This window comes from Capsella rubella, unplaced genomic scaffold (assembly GCF_000375325.1).
Source record: "Capsella rubella cultivar Monte Gargano unplaced genomic scaffold, Caprub1_0 scaffold_6, whole genome shotgun sequence".
Classification (NCBI taxonomy): domain Eukaryota; kingdom Viridiplantae; phylum Streptophyta; class Magnoliopsida; order Brassicales; family Brassicaceae; genus Capsella; species Capsella rubella.
The window spans coordinates 6,429,568-6,443,969 of NW_006238918.1; the positions used below are offsets into that span (position 1 = coordinate 6,429,568).

Sequence of the window (14,402 nt, forward strand, 5' to 3'; positions counted from 1 at the left end):
ATTAACGGCTAGTATTTCACTGTTAAAAAAACAAATAAGCAAAAAGAATATATTAAAAGCCATCTTATCAAAAAATATATATATATATTTTTGACAATTTTATATATCAAAGAAAAAAATTTCATCTAAATAGAAGAAAAAACAATGACATTTATAATCCTGACGTAAATCGTGTAGCAGGTTCGGTCCATAGTATCTAAGTAAAAGACGTCATGACTTCGTGCTACAAATATATTTGGGGATTTTAGAAAGAAAAAAGAAAATATATGTTTGTGTGTGTATATATGTAGAGAGATATATACCCAAAATAAAACATTAATTTGAATATATGCACAGTTTATTCATTTACTAGTAGTACATTCGAAAACGTTGGACCGACAATGTCATGCAATAGCCAAAAAATGTGCCCCCTCAAAAATCAATGTTTGATATCGACAAACAAAATAATGAATGCAGAAAGAAGTATCACTCTTTTGTTTACACCATTTTACAAACTTAAACCTATTTCCGAAATTTGGATATTTTTCACATTTATTTTTTTGAGTTCACGTTTTAAGATTCGTAAACCATTTGTAGAGGTTTAGTTCGTCATCCCAACAATTAGTTTAACAAAACGTTTGAAGAAAGTAAATCAAGTTATTAGAAATAACACAAAACCTAAAACTAAGGAAAACACAAAACGGTAGTAATGTGAACTGATCAATTAGACAGTACGTACAAAAATGTAATATAGTTTGTTCAGAGCTCGGTTTATGTCAGTGTCATAAATGCACGTAATCTACTAACACCGAGCACCTTTGTTCGTATTATATATTTACTATATAGGAGTATTTGATTATATCAATGAATGTGAAAAAATAGCATGGTCTCTCAAAGACTGTACTTAGCTTTCAATATATCTGCAAGCGTACATGTACTACATTATTATTACTCATTAACGTGCATTTCGTAATCGTCGACTTTTAAGTATGCATGTATGTGTATGTGTGTGTCTGTGTGTAAGTAAGAGAGCTTAGGGAATCAAAGCAACAGGACACGAACGGGTCACGGGAAAAAGGGAAACAAATTTTAATAATACTAGAAAACAATTTACCTAAGAATATTTGAGAATTATGAGAGGCAGTGAGATTTTTTTATATTTGGTGGGTCAATATTGAGAGATGTACATAGATAGATATTTGCTTATCTCGCAGCCCAAAATGTTGCAACAGCCTTTTTTGCTCTTACAACTCATAATTTGATATTTATGTATATGAATAAATGTAAATTAGTGTATAGTGCACACACACACACACACACGACACTACCAATTATCATATGATCCAAAAATAAAGGTCATCAGAAAAGACTTGTCCTTATAATGCATATGATTGATGATTTCAACTTATATCAGTGAGTGGGCTGTTTAATGGGTCGATACCAATCTTTTCATTTCCTTTATATCCTGTGTTTTTAAAATTTATTTCGTATGTGAATAATTATTATAATAGTGTGTGGAGATATTAGGATTTGTTCTTTATATGTAATTACATGTAGTAGTATAAGAGTTGAAATTGTCATAATCGAACCCCAGACAAGTTTCTGGTAGCACCCACGTGAAAGATAGGATAACATTTATATAACTAAACAAAACAGGTCAGAGTTCACTTCACCCAACTCCCATCAAATATCTTCTTGCCTTTTTAGCCATTCATTATATAACTTATTTTAAGTTAATGTGTAGTTCTGCACCAAGATAAAAAGAAAAAAAAAATGGTCAACCCAAGTTGCGGTCAAATCTTTAAATCCCTTTAATATTCTATGTTTTAAAGTCTTTTGTGTGAATTTTACAAAGACCAGACTGAAAAATCACATGTTAGTAATTCAATTGCAAGAATATTAAAAACGTACGAATAAAAGTAAACAACTGTATGATACTATAATCAGAAAAAAATGAGTTAAAGTAAGTACCGGTTAGAGTTAGGGTGTAGGGAAACTTAGTGAAGGTGTTTAAAGTAAAGTACAATTAAAATGAGAAAGAGAGAGTTAAAAAGAAGAGTAAGACTTGTAAGAGTCAAAGTGAGGAGTTCGAAGTAGAGAAGAGAGGATGGCTCAAGACCCAATACGGTCTAGTGTCAGTGATGTTCACATGGCGATGTCCATCCACCGGACCGGCTGCTTCCGGTTTAATCCTTTTGTCACCAATCTTCTTCAACGGCTAAAACATTTTTTCTACTCTTCCCATCGGAATGACCGGCAAAAGCTAAACACAATTACGCAATTTAATGTCATTTGTTTGGACATAACTGTGATTCTTTTTTTATTTTCCGAGGTCGTTTTGTGTCTTTCACCGTTTAGTTTTCATGCTTAGAAGTAGACTTTTTTTTTTTTTTTTGGTTTTAATTATTTGTTGTTTTTGTTCCTTTTTTCTTTTTTTTTTTTTTTCTAAAATGCCTTTTTTTATTGAATTGCACACAGTACTGTTAGATTTTTGATATAGAGCTGGTTTGTATGATTGTATCCAGATGAAAGATACAGGAATGGAAATAAAACATATTGTTTCTATCTTAATTATAAGATACTCAGATTAGTTGGACTGTTTTCACTTTATTTCAAGGTTAGTTAAATTATATGAAAGCATGCATGCTTATTAGCAAATTCGTATTTATAATAATGATGTGTCCTAGTATTGTATCACCTTCTAAATTTATTTCGAGAAAAATTTAAAAAGAAGAATTAACCAAATCCTGGTTTTGCTAACATAAAATATTGTTTAGTTTTGGTTTTTGCTAGTTTTTATTGTAAACATATGTCAAACACGGTTTTACACTTCGAGAGAAAATATTGTATACAACCAAGGATTACCTAGTACTTCGTTTCGTGCTAATGAAGTTTGTTTTGGCCGTTGCTGTTGTTGCGAAATGTAAATCATAAAACTATAAATTGGTCCTAGAAGATGTAAAGTTACTCGAAGCCACCACAAGAAAAGAAACATTCCATTTGCAGTAAACTGTTTTTGTTTCATGAATCCTTTTTCATATTCAATAAAATTTAGTGGTTGAACAAACTCAGTATAAATAGTTTTACATGCAATATATTAATAATACACTACTTGTATATGTTTTGGGATGGTTGAGCACTTATTAAGCTGTTAATTACTTAGCCCTATAAACGAGAGAGATTGGCCTAAAACATGACCGACAAAACCCTTTAATTACGCGCTACAAATTGTTTTCTTATTGTTTTGTTTGCTAATTCCTAAGTTTGAACCCAAAACTATATACTATTTGATTAATGATATTATTCTCTTGAATTTTAAAAGATTTGCCGATTGTTTTTTTTATTTCAACACCGAATAATTCTTCACTGACTCCTAAGGTATATTATTGTTACACTTACACATTCGCTTTGCCCTTGGTAAAAACTTTTTAAAAAAAAATCAATACTATACAGAATCTATGATCGGTGGTCCAGTGACAATCTATAAATAGTACAAACCATAAAATATGGCACCAAAATTATCTACATGTGAAAGCTTTATAATTTATCGAAGGTAAGTGCTTAAAAATCCACTTATTTTAGTAGAGCATCTAACAATTGATATAAATAAGGTATATTTTAGTTTTCAATAATTTTTGATAGATATTATCACTTATGATTGTTTTTATTTACCAACCAAACCATGCATAGAAACACCACAACAAATAAGTTCGTTAGGCGGAGGTCGATATATTTGGACGCTCGGTTCAACGTATGACATATCCACTAACACCCCAACCCACAAAAAAGAAACGACCGTAGTATCACTCACCACCCTTCCCTCGGATGATTAGCTTTTGGATCTTTCAATCTAATCATGATAATGCTTAGCCTATGCATGATGAGACTTCACGTAGAGCTGACCAAGCAATATGAACATCATTATTATAGAAGGTGATCAAAATCCCTTTTGGTCATGTTACATATAGAATTTCTTGACAAACATATGACACATAATGCAAGAGCCGTTTGATCACGCAAGCAAGAACAGTCAAATTCCCATCTTATCCACTAAAAAAAGAAAGACATAGTACTAGCAAGGTCTAATCAGACCATCGGATTCAAATCAAATCATTTATTGTATAAATAATACTCTCCTCAATTGCTTATAATGTGAAGTAACAACATGGCTGGATCATCTGCATTGCATTTGGAAGAATCATGACACCAAAACACAGCACCATAACAAGCTTCAAATTTTTTATCATTTATGCAACAAAAAGAATAAAACTCGATTATTTCGCATTGGTCTGGTAGAAACCCGAACACTTTTTCCATAAATATTGAACAAAAAAAACAAACAACAATGATGATGAGTGTAGAAGAATACGTTAATTAGTTTATACAAAAGTGTTAAAGAACAAAAGGAAGCCGTAATTAATAAGTATATATAAGTAAACAACAATCTTGTAAGTCAATAATAAATCAAAACAGATTCTTTGATTTGCTAGTTACGTCTTCTGTAAAAGACAAAAAAAAAAAAAAAGGAAAATCTTCCAAATTTCTACGAGAGAGTGAACGAACGGTCAAAAAAGAGAAGCTAAAAGCCTACAACAACAACAACGTAACAAAAAATAAGAAATTAAAACAAAGTACAAATACTATATACTACAGAAATATATATATATATAATTTACCGGAAAATCCGAACGCTCGTCAGGAGCCGAGCCGAGCTTTACTTAAAAACTAATAATCCTGTGTAACGCATATACACCAAAAAGATGGCGGAAAACTGAAATCAACGGTGGAGATCATCTGAAAGAGGAAAAGTATGTGGGACCTACGTATCTAAATGTGGGAATCTTTCTCATGTACGGTCGGATTTTGATGCTTGTGGACCCCCACCTTTTTCTCCATACCTCATTCATTTTTACAAGAAGACCCTCTCCACGCCTCATCATCATTACTACACTTCTCTCTTTATTAATTAATTATATTTATAGTTTAAAGTTTTCATACGTTACGAAACGTTTAACCAAAGAAAGACAAAAAAAAAAAAACGTTACGAAACGAAAAATGAAAAGAAAACACAATCAATTAATAAGAAGAAGAAAAAAAGAGAGAGAGAGAGAGAGAGGGAGAGGAGAGTTGAAAAAATGAGAAAAAGAAGTAAATTTTTTTTTGAGTGGGAACATTTGTGTTTAAAAGTGGTGGTGGTGTAGCAGTAGTGTAATGTAAATAGGTGAGTGATAACAAAAAGAAAAGTGATTGGTACGAAATGTTTCTTTTGTTTTTCTTAACTTAAAAATTAATAAATAAAAAAGGAGAGAAAAGATCACAAAGAGAATCTGAGGACTGTAAATATATTTGGGGGCACAAAATCCATCTCCGATGACTTTGTATGATAAGGACACCACCATCACCATTACGATACAAACAGCCACCAACAGCCTAGTGGTGTAACATGTGACTTTCACTTCCCTAATTAATCTAACGGTATACGTTGTTTAGTTGTGTAAATCCACCGAACTGCAAACTAATCATATATGATGGATATACTCTTGTGTGTGTAGTGTAACCACGATATTTAACAACAATACTACATCTTCTTTTTACTATATTAGGTTATAATGATTAGGTTATAACTCATTTCAACCTTCTATTATTATTTCTCGTAACCAAAAACAATTCTCTTTTTCTTCTTCTTGTTTGTTGATTTTTTGTTGTTGTCTAAAGGTGGAATCGATTGGCATCGTACATAATCATAGGATTCCCCTCTCCTATAAATAATAGTTGATTTTACAAAATAACCATGATCGGAACTTTTACTTGCTATATTTGAAATGAGACTTTGCTCCGTTGTTTATCTTTCCTATGCGAGAGACAAGACATCTAAAGTGTGTCTCTGTAATATGTAACGTCTGATTTTACTCGGCGACACTTTTATACAAACAAATTGGTTATTGGGCCGATACCTCATCCATTTGCCATATGTAGTACTTTTTTCTTTTTTTGAACACCAATGCATATGTAATACAACAAGGAGTAAAACCATATGAATAGGTGTGATGGAATATATAGGAAATGAAATGATTATCAGTGTCCGGGGTTTTTGGTATCATTGGGCTTGGATTGAATTCAATGGGTTTAAGCCAATACCTTCGGTTGTTTTTAAGTTGTTGAGATATTTTGCCATTGCTTCTTCTTAAATTGGCCAAATAGAAAAACTTTTTAGTCACGGTTAATGGACTTTCCAGATGGAATACAAAGCCCATATAGGTAGATGGAAGTGAGAAGAGATGTAAACTTGTTGGATGAAATAAATGGATCATGGAGAAATAAGAAGAGTACTGTACAAATAGGTTATAAAGCCATAGTTCTTTTACTTGTAGGCAGCTTGGCATTTGTGAAGGAGGATTTGAGCATCGATGTTTACCTATGGATGGGTATGTTAGATATGTTATAGGGTTTTATGTTTGGCGATCATTTGTTTTCAATTAGTCAACTTTATAATTCGTTTTGTTTTCTTGATATTTTCTGAGGATCAAGAACCTAGATTAATTTTGCAAATCTAATATCGACAAAATTAAATTATTTAGTTTACTGCTCTGCTCTTCGGTTTAAAAATACAAAATTTTCAAAAACTTATCAAATTGTAATATAGTATGTCCTCATGTGTTTATATTATCATTAGATGGCACTATACTAAAAACAAGGCTTTTAACGTCAGACCTTCAGTTATTAGGTAGGTTAACGTCAATAATAAAGTGATCTTAATAATATGAGGTTGGTTTGGTACATGACGTATTATGGGCCGACGTAAAATTTCCTTGCGTCATTTAGCAAACAGACATTTTCCAAAAATTCCAGCGTCATCTATTTTTTTTATATGTTGTTTACAATTAATACGAAATTATATATCGGCTTAGATTTATAAAATAATGGTTATATGTATATTTGTTTACATAATTTGTTTAGTTTTTATGATTTTATTTTAAATATTATTTAACATGGTATAGTACTCTATTTTTATTGGTTAGAGTAATAAGAGGTGTAGAAAGTGAGTGTAGTAAATTAGAAATTGTAATTGTTGTGGTAGAGAGAATTGTGGTGGATTATATAGCGGAGGAAATGACTGGTGGTTGAGGAGGAAGTGGCTATATATGGTGATGGGAGAGGAAAGTAGAAAACTATCCAATTTTGATTTTTTTCAAATTCAAGAGCAAAAGGTAAAACACAATACAGGAAAGCTAAAACACAACTAAAATCCCCCATCATGCATTGTACGGATTCGAAGTACTATGCCTTCAGTTATAAGAGCAAAAGGGTAACAGAAAGGATCCAGTGAAGTTTGTCTTAATTATAGTAATCGTCCTCTCTAACTTTAAGCAGTTCGACATCAAACACCACCCAAGCATCAGGAGGAACCTTGCCACGAAGGCCTTTCGCACCATACCTGTGAGCCAGCCAGAATATAATAATTATCTCATTAAAAAGGTTAGATAACATATGACAACAAAAAAACAAAAGATAAGGCTTATTAACTTACGCCATTGCTGGAGGAACTGTAAGCCTTCTTCTGCCACCAACACGCATGCCTTTGAAATTTAAAAGAAATAAATGAGAAAGAATCAAAACATCATGTTGGCATGGCACCATTTGAAAATATCTAGTGACAGTAAGAAATTAAAGCTAGGTTACCAATAAGGCCCTGATCCAATCCCGGAAGGACAATTCCAGCACCTGCATGTAACAACAAGCACTAAGTATCCAAGTACCACTCACTGACTACAAAGCCTCTTTTTGAACAAGTACTAGTTGTATAACACCAACCTAAAAATAACTCATAAGGAGATTCTCGAACGATGGAAATAAAAATCTTGCCATTCTCCTGAAGCGTTCCAGTATAACGATAACTAACCTGCACACCGAGACAGCAAAATGAGATCCAGTTGACAAGTTACACACAAACTACATTGACGCACTCTGATAGGACCAAACCCACAGAGATGATTTTGGTCTAGTATTCACCACAACTTAATATATAGTTTTGGTGCTCCTATATATGAGACATTTTGATTTTCAATTCCTATCCAATATGGTGCTTGTTCATATATTTCCTATCTTTATATACTGCCACAATAGCTTGTAGCATAATCTAATATGTAGCTAAGGTAATCATGTGGTAATATCATATGTATGCAATTTAGGACCTAAATGCGCATACCAATTTTCCAGGAACAGCGATCTTGCCATTGCCCACGCGTATATCTTCAACAACAAACCCATCTGACTCAGATGTTTGCTTTTCAACGCTACTAGTACCGGCTTTATTCTTACTCTTTAATCTATCCAGTTCCTCTCTTAGCCTCCTTAACTTCTCCGCAGGATTACGTGGGCGATTGGAGCTTTCTCCCCTGCATTGATAACAAAAGAAAAAAGACCAACAGTTATAAGATTTGAAAAGGTTTGAATAAAACCATCATGCACTCATAAAGCCGTATTGACTTGTGACCTAATCATAAACCTACTCCCAAATGACATGAATACTTTCGACTCTACATTTTTTTAAATCAATCAGTTAAATCAATCAGTTAACCTCATTTGCGGAATGGCTTCATCACTGGTAGAGATGGCTGCATCACTGGTAGAGATGGCTGCATCTAAGAAAACAACAGAAGTTTAATATGTTATCAAGAATAAAGAAATCAAGAATAAATACAAGTGTACGGACGTGGGCGAACAAGAGGTCCACGGTAGCGAGGGGGACGTTGGTGGACAGTGTATATTCCCGGTATATCAACCAACCGAACAGATAATTTGCGTCCTCCCATGTAGCTCCCATCAAGTTCAAGCACCTTATTTGCTATGTTTGTTCCTTCCATATGTGCCATAATATAAGTGTATCTGCAAAATAAGCAAAGACAGCAAGTAATATAGTTAAAGAGTGTTTAATAACTTGAGATCCGAGTTGAGTAAGAAATTGGGAGGGAGAAGGCACCACAAACCCGTCGAGATTATGGATAGCAGTGAATTCTCCATATGAAGAGAAATGTTCACGCAAAGATGTGTCGATATCAATCTTACTAAGCCAAGTGTCATATCCTTCAATATCTACCATAACTTCACTGCAATAATAGGAGTGCAGGCCAGAGATGAGATATATACAACACATGCAAGAACACACACGATACACAAATTGATGAAATAAAAAAACAAAAAAAAAGGCAAGAGTTTAATTTAATATACTCGTTTGCATCTGGAGGAAAGGGAAAAGCCTCAACAGAGATATTCCATCCCTCCACATAGGTTCCATTAAGTTTCAAGGCCTTAGATACTGCGACTGCGCCATCTCCCAGAAAATATATGTAAGCACTTCTGCATGTGAAACACAAAAAAAAACAACAATTGACAATAAGCACGTACGTCACTTTCAATAATTGAGTTGAGATCATCAGCTGGAGGAAGAAGAAATAAGCCACAATATACCTCTCTAGAATATTAGTCTTAGGGTCAAACTCGACGTCTATGGGAATATCATCCATAGAGTCCCAGTCTATGGGAGCACAAACATCCGTGATCTCTCCACATGATGAGAAATGTTTTCTCAATGCCCTCTCCACATCATTATAAGGAAGCTTTATATCATATCCCGATACAGTTATCCTCCCAACGTCACTGCAACGAACGTGACAGGAACGAACACACATATGCATCGATCCATCTTAATTACAATATTTTATTTTATTTTTAAAGAAAGGAGACGAATATCGAATCAGTTTACCTGAGTTTTGGCAGCACTTTAAGTCCCTAAAAAGATATAGAAAATATCTAATCAGAAACCCTAATAACTCGAAGTATTGTGCTTACATATACTTTGTGAAGAAATCATAAATTGAGAGACAAGGGTTACAGATTTAATAAGAAGAAAAGCAATAAGGGAAATAAATGAAGAAGAAGGTTACCTTGACGGCGGATTCGTCCATGGATTCAGAAGTTGAGACTTGAGAGAGCTGCGAGGCGGCGATTGAAAAGATCTCTTTATATCAACCCTAAAATTTGGCACGAAATTATTATTACATATAAATACATATAATAAAGTAATATATTTTTTAAGTCTACAAAAAAAAAAGTAATATATCCTTAAGTATTTTACAATATATCCATATCTGATTAAAAATTGTCGTGTTCGTAAAGGTAACTTCAGTTTTTGTAGATTCAATTGTGTTAGTTTGGCAAAAAAAAAATAACAATACATAATATATGGCAAAACAAATCGATTACTCAAATAATATACCTTAAAAACATAAGAAATCACATAGGTTTCTAAAATATCTCTACTAATTTATTTTATAATTTCCTAAATTAATTTTTGTATTCATAAAATATTTAAATTTAATAATAAATTCCTAAAATATCTCTACAACATTAATTGTTTTCTTTTTGTTTATTGTTTTTTCTGGTCACCAACATTATTTATTATTTTCCTTTAAAATCACTAAAGCTCAACGTTTTTTTTCAACAAGAAAAAGAAAAAAAAAATCAAATATTATACAATAACAATATTTATAGATTATTCATTTTCGGAAATCTTTCTAACACAACTGAAAACATATACCTTAAAAGTTAAAACATCATATATACATTTGTTCTAATAGTTCGACAGATCAGAGATCCTATTTAATTTCATAGTTTTTTCCATAACAACCATATTGAATCCTAAACATAAGGCATATTGCCTAAACAATACTAACTAACAGTTGCGGGATAATTCATTTTCGGGAATCTTTGATACTGATTTTAGAGAATATTTCTAAAGTTTTATTAGCAATCATATATAGCATTCATTTCGGATTTCTTATCATGTAAATGTTGGTTAATAATATCTAGCACCTCTTTCTTAATCACAAAGCAATTTTTGAATTTTGATTACCAAAAAAAAAACAATTCTTGAATTTTTATCATATAGCCTAATTAACCTCTATAAATAAGTTTTCGTTAACAGACTTATCACATTAACACAAATTCTACCTTTAAACTGGATAAGAAACCTTTAGATTTGAGACCTTACAAAGCCACATGGTGCGTTCAAGTAAAGATCATGCGAAAATGAGCTAAACATGGTATACACTGGTGAACGTATAGGTTTCCATGCATGCACTGAAATTTGCTTCTTAACATTTCTATTATTAACTAATATAATATGCTAACTCTTTAGTTTCAAGCTTCATCTTCGTGTTATAATAACTCGAAGTCTCGAACTGCAGTAAAACTCCTATATGATTCATTTCACCAACGTCCAAGTGTGCAAAATATTTTTCTTATAATGATCTGACTGGTGTTTGTTATTGTTGGGAATTGATCTTTTGCTTCTTAACATTGACTGAAATTTGCTAACTAAAGACCCATTATAATCTACAATGTTTGTTGTTCTTGTCTCATAATATTTTCATTCATTTTTGTATACATTGTTGGACAAATATTTGTGGCGTAGATACAAAATTGTTGACAAATACAAAATAGCTGAGACAGCGGCCGGTGACTTTTGTTTTGTTTTTGTGTTTTCTCCCTTTTTTAATCTAGATTCATAATTTATTTTTTTACTTTTCAAGTTATAAATTAAAAAATATTTTAATATATCAGCTTGAAATGAAAATCTATATTATTATTTTGATGTACATTTTTGTTGCCACCTTTTTAAAAAATCCATTTCCAAAAAATACCTTTTTATTCTAAACAAATTATAAGAAAATCATTAAGGATAATGGTGTAATATATTAAAGTCGGATCGGTTTTAAATCAAAAATTAAAACCTGATTACAATAATCGGATATTCATTAATTATATTAAAAATTTTGTAGTTATGGTAATAAACAAAAAATCTTGGATCTTCACCAACAACTGCCTTTTCCATATATTTTGATTATGGTTACGTAAATCTTTGTTTCGTATGATTTCGATATCAGTTACAAAATAAAGATTAAATGTTAATATTAACATTCAAATAAAAAATCAAAGAAACTCAATTATTTTAAACACTGAAAAACAGTTATATGGTGGAATATTAGTTTTATAAATTTGAAATAACATAGAGCTCTGGTTAAATCATCATTTTATAATTTTGTTAATACCATCCCTACCAACTTTATATAAAAATCCAAATACTTATATTTATTTCAAGTGCACGTGAAATATATTCAATAATGAGTTGTATTAAGTCTTCATATATAAATATATAGTTTTATCCGTCACAAATATAAATTATATATATATATATATATATATATTATTTTAACGAATCTGAGGTTCATTATATTAAAAATACACATATAATACTCATAATTCTTAAAAAATTCGGCCCATATGAATTCATCAACAAACTTTTTTTTTTTTGCAAATACAACTATATTATAATTTTGTATTATAACACTATAACATTTATATTAGTCACTAAAGAAACTCAATCATTTTGTTACACCAAATCATGAATATCACATAGAAATTTTGAAAATAAAATGGACTCGTAGTGTACCACAGGATAAAAATATGTTTTTGTTTAACAAAAGAAAATACAGGAAATTCCCTTCCCGCTCTAGCCCAGGTATGCATCTAGCATATTTTTCGATATATATAAACCACAAAAGAGACATGTTTCATGTTGGCAATCAAAATACTATGCTAAACAACCTTTGTCTATAATCGTACATATATAAACTATAACGGTTAAGGTTTTACATAACATATACGCATAAAATACTAGCCTTGTGGTATAACACGGGGTAAAATCTAGTATCTGATTAAAAATTGTCGTGTTCGTAAAGGTAACTTCAGTTTTTGTAGATTCAATTGTGTTAGTTTGGCAAAAAAAAAAAAATAACTGTGTAGAAAATCTTTACATAATCGGATCATGTTTGTTTAGTTTTTTTTTTTTTTTTTTGAGAAAAAATCTGACATGATTAAATTTTATTGCTTTATAATATAAAGTTTTTTAAATCAGTTTTTTAAATATATCTTGGACTTTCAAACTATTTACAGTCATAATGGGTCCTCTTTATTTATAGAATCATAATGTCTTTTTTTTGTTTTTTTTTTTTTTTTGCAATTTAGATTTTAACATTCATGTAAGACTATCCTCGTTGGGGGTATATTAGCCTTTTAAAATATCCCAATGAAAATACCCTTAACCATCTTCCCACGTTGTCTCCTGTTAATAATGAAAATAAATAAACAAAAAATACTACTTTAAAATTAATATGTGTTAAGTGAGAGATTGATATTTTGTATAATAGTTGGCGTCTCCGTGTCTGTATAATTACAACTCCTAATGGAAAGCCATTAGGGTATTAACTATGCATATGTAACACATGACAATACTTAATTATATATGAAGATATAATCGAAGAAGATGAGTCGGTGTATCCTAGTAGAATCGATAGTTTTAAGTAACATTTTATAGATGTAAACACACATCTTCGATTTAATTTGTGAGATTCAAGTTGAGATTTTTAATTTCCCTAAGCATTGAATATTACAAAAATTGGAGCATTATGCATATGAAACACATGACAACAATTATTTATATATGAAAAAAAAGTCGAAGAAGATCAGTTGGTGTATCCTAGTACGAACAATAGTTTAAGTAACATTTTAATACTTTAGATATAACAATTAGCATAATTGGTACGTAATGTGTGCAACATGTACGCAGCTCAGAATTCATGATTAAAGAAAAATACTCGAATGTATAGAGTAGTGCTTTCAAGCTTTTTTTACAACTCTTTTTTCCAACTTGTTAAATAACTTAATCAGTTTCGTACTTACTTACATATGCATGGTTATAAACGAATGCTAATTGTTTGCATAATACACAACTGTAATAAGTGTGTCTCGTCGGTTTCATGGTTTATGGTGCCATGGCTTCTTTAGTCCACGTTATTTTTAACTAAACAAAACGAAAAATACAGATGTAGATGTAGCTTTAAGACTCCTCATATATATAGTTTGGTTTGAATGGTTCTAAACGATGTTTATCTTCCTCTGCACATGAAAATGCCTAGTTTTGTTTTCGATTACTATTAATGTGGTGTTCGAGACATATCTTTGGTCAAGTTGATTTGAAGCTCTTAATGTTCGATTGATCCTTTTTTAGGAGTATAATTTGAAGAGCTTAAGAGTGCTAAAACTCTCTTTCTCTATAGTTTTTGTTCAACGTACGTTTGTAATTAATAATGTTTATAAGATTTTACATTATTTTTTTCCATGTCAACGATATGCTATTTCGAATTGTTGTCTCTCGTTCTTTTAAATTATAAAGAAGGCCGTCCTTTCATAGATTAATAGATGAAGAAGATGTACGTAGCTTTAAAACTCGAGGCGCTTATATATTTCTGAGTCTCAGATTTGTTTTATTTGGATCTTAAATCTTGTTCGTAGTTATTTATACA

The 14,402-nt window shown here is 31.2% G+C and overlaps 1 protein-coding gene across 2 annotated transcripts; it reads right to left on the reverse strand.

The window, feature by feature from the left end:
* Positions 1-7,141: 7,141 nt before the first annotated feature.
* LOC17882770 lies at positions 7,142-9,955 on the reverse strand. Of its 2 annotated transcripts, none has more exons than XM_023781513.1 (12): positions 9,924-9,955; positions 9,743-9,768; positions 9,448-9,636; positions 9,208-9,336; positions 8,967-9,086; positions 8,693-8,865; positions 8,558-8,615; positions 8,186-8,375; positions 7,792-7,879; positions 7,660-7,701; positions 7,508-7,556; positions 7,142-7,414 (listed from the first exon to the last, which is right to left on the reverse strand). In XM_023781513.1, exons 1-12 carry the CDS (start codon positions 9,942-9,944, stop codon positions 7,315-7,317), a joined length of 1,185 nt encoding a protein of 394 aa, XP_023637281.1. In that variant the 5' UTR covers positions 9,945-9,955; the 3' UTR covers positions 7,142-7,314. The 2 variants fall into 2 exon arrangements, with proteins under 2 accessions (XP_023637281.1, XP_023637280.1); XM_023781512.1 differs by having other exon boundaries at positions 8,558-8,621.
* Between the last annotated feature and the right edge of the window lie 4,447 nt (positions 9,956-14,402).

Coding starts and splice junctions, on each gene's coding strand:
- LOC17882770 (XM_023781512.1), bottom strand. CDS start 9,944: ATGGACGAATCCGCCGTCAAG. Junction 7,702..7,791: donor TCCTTATGAGTTATTTTTAG/GTTGGTGTTATA, acceptor TGTTACATGCAG/GTGCTGGAATTGTCCTTCCG. Junction 7,557..7,659: donor ATTGGATCAGGGCCTTATTG/GTAACCTAGCTT, acceptor TAAATTTCAAAG/GCATGCGTGTTGGTGGCAGA.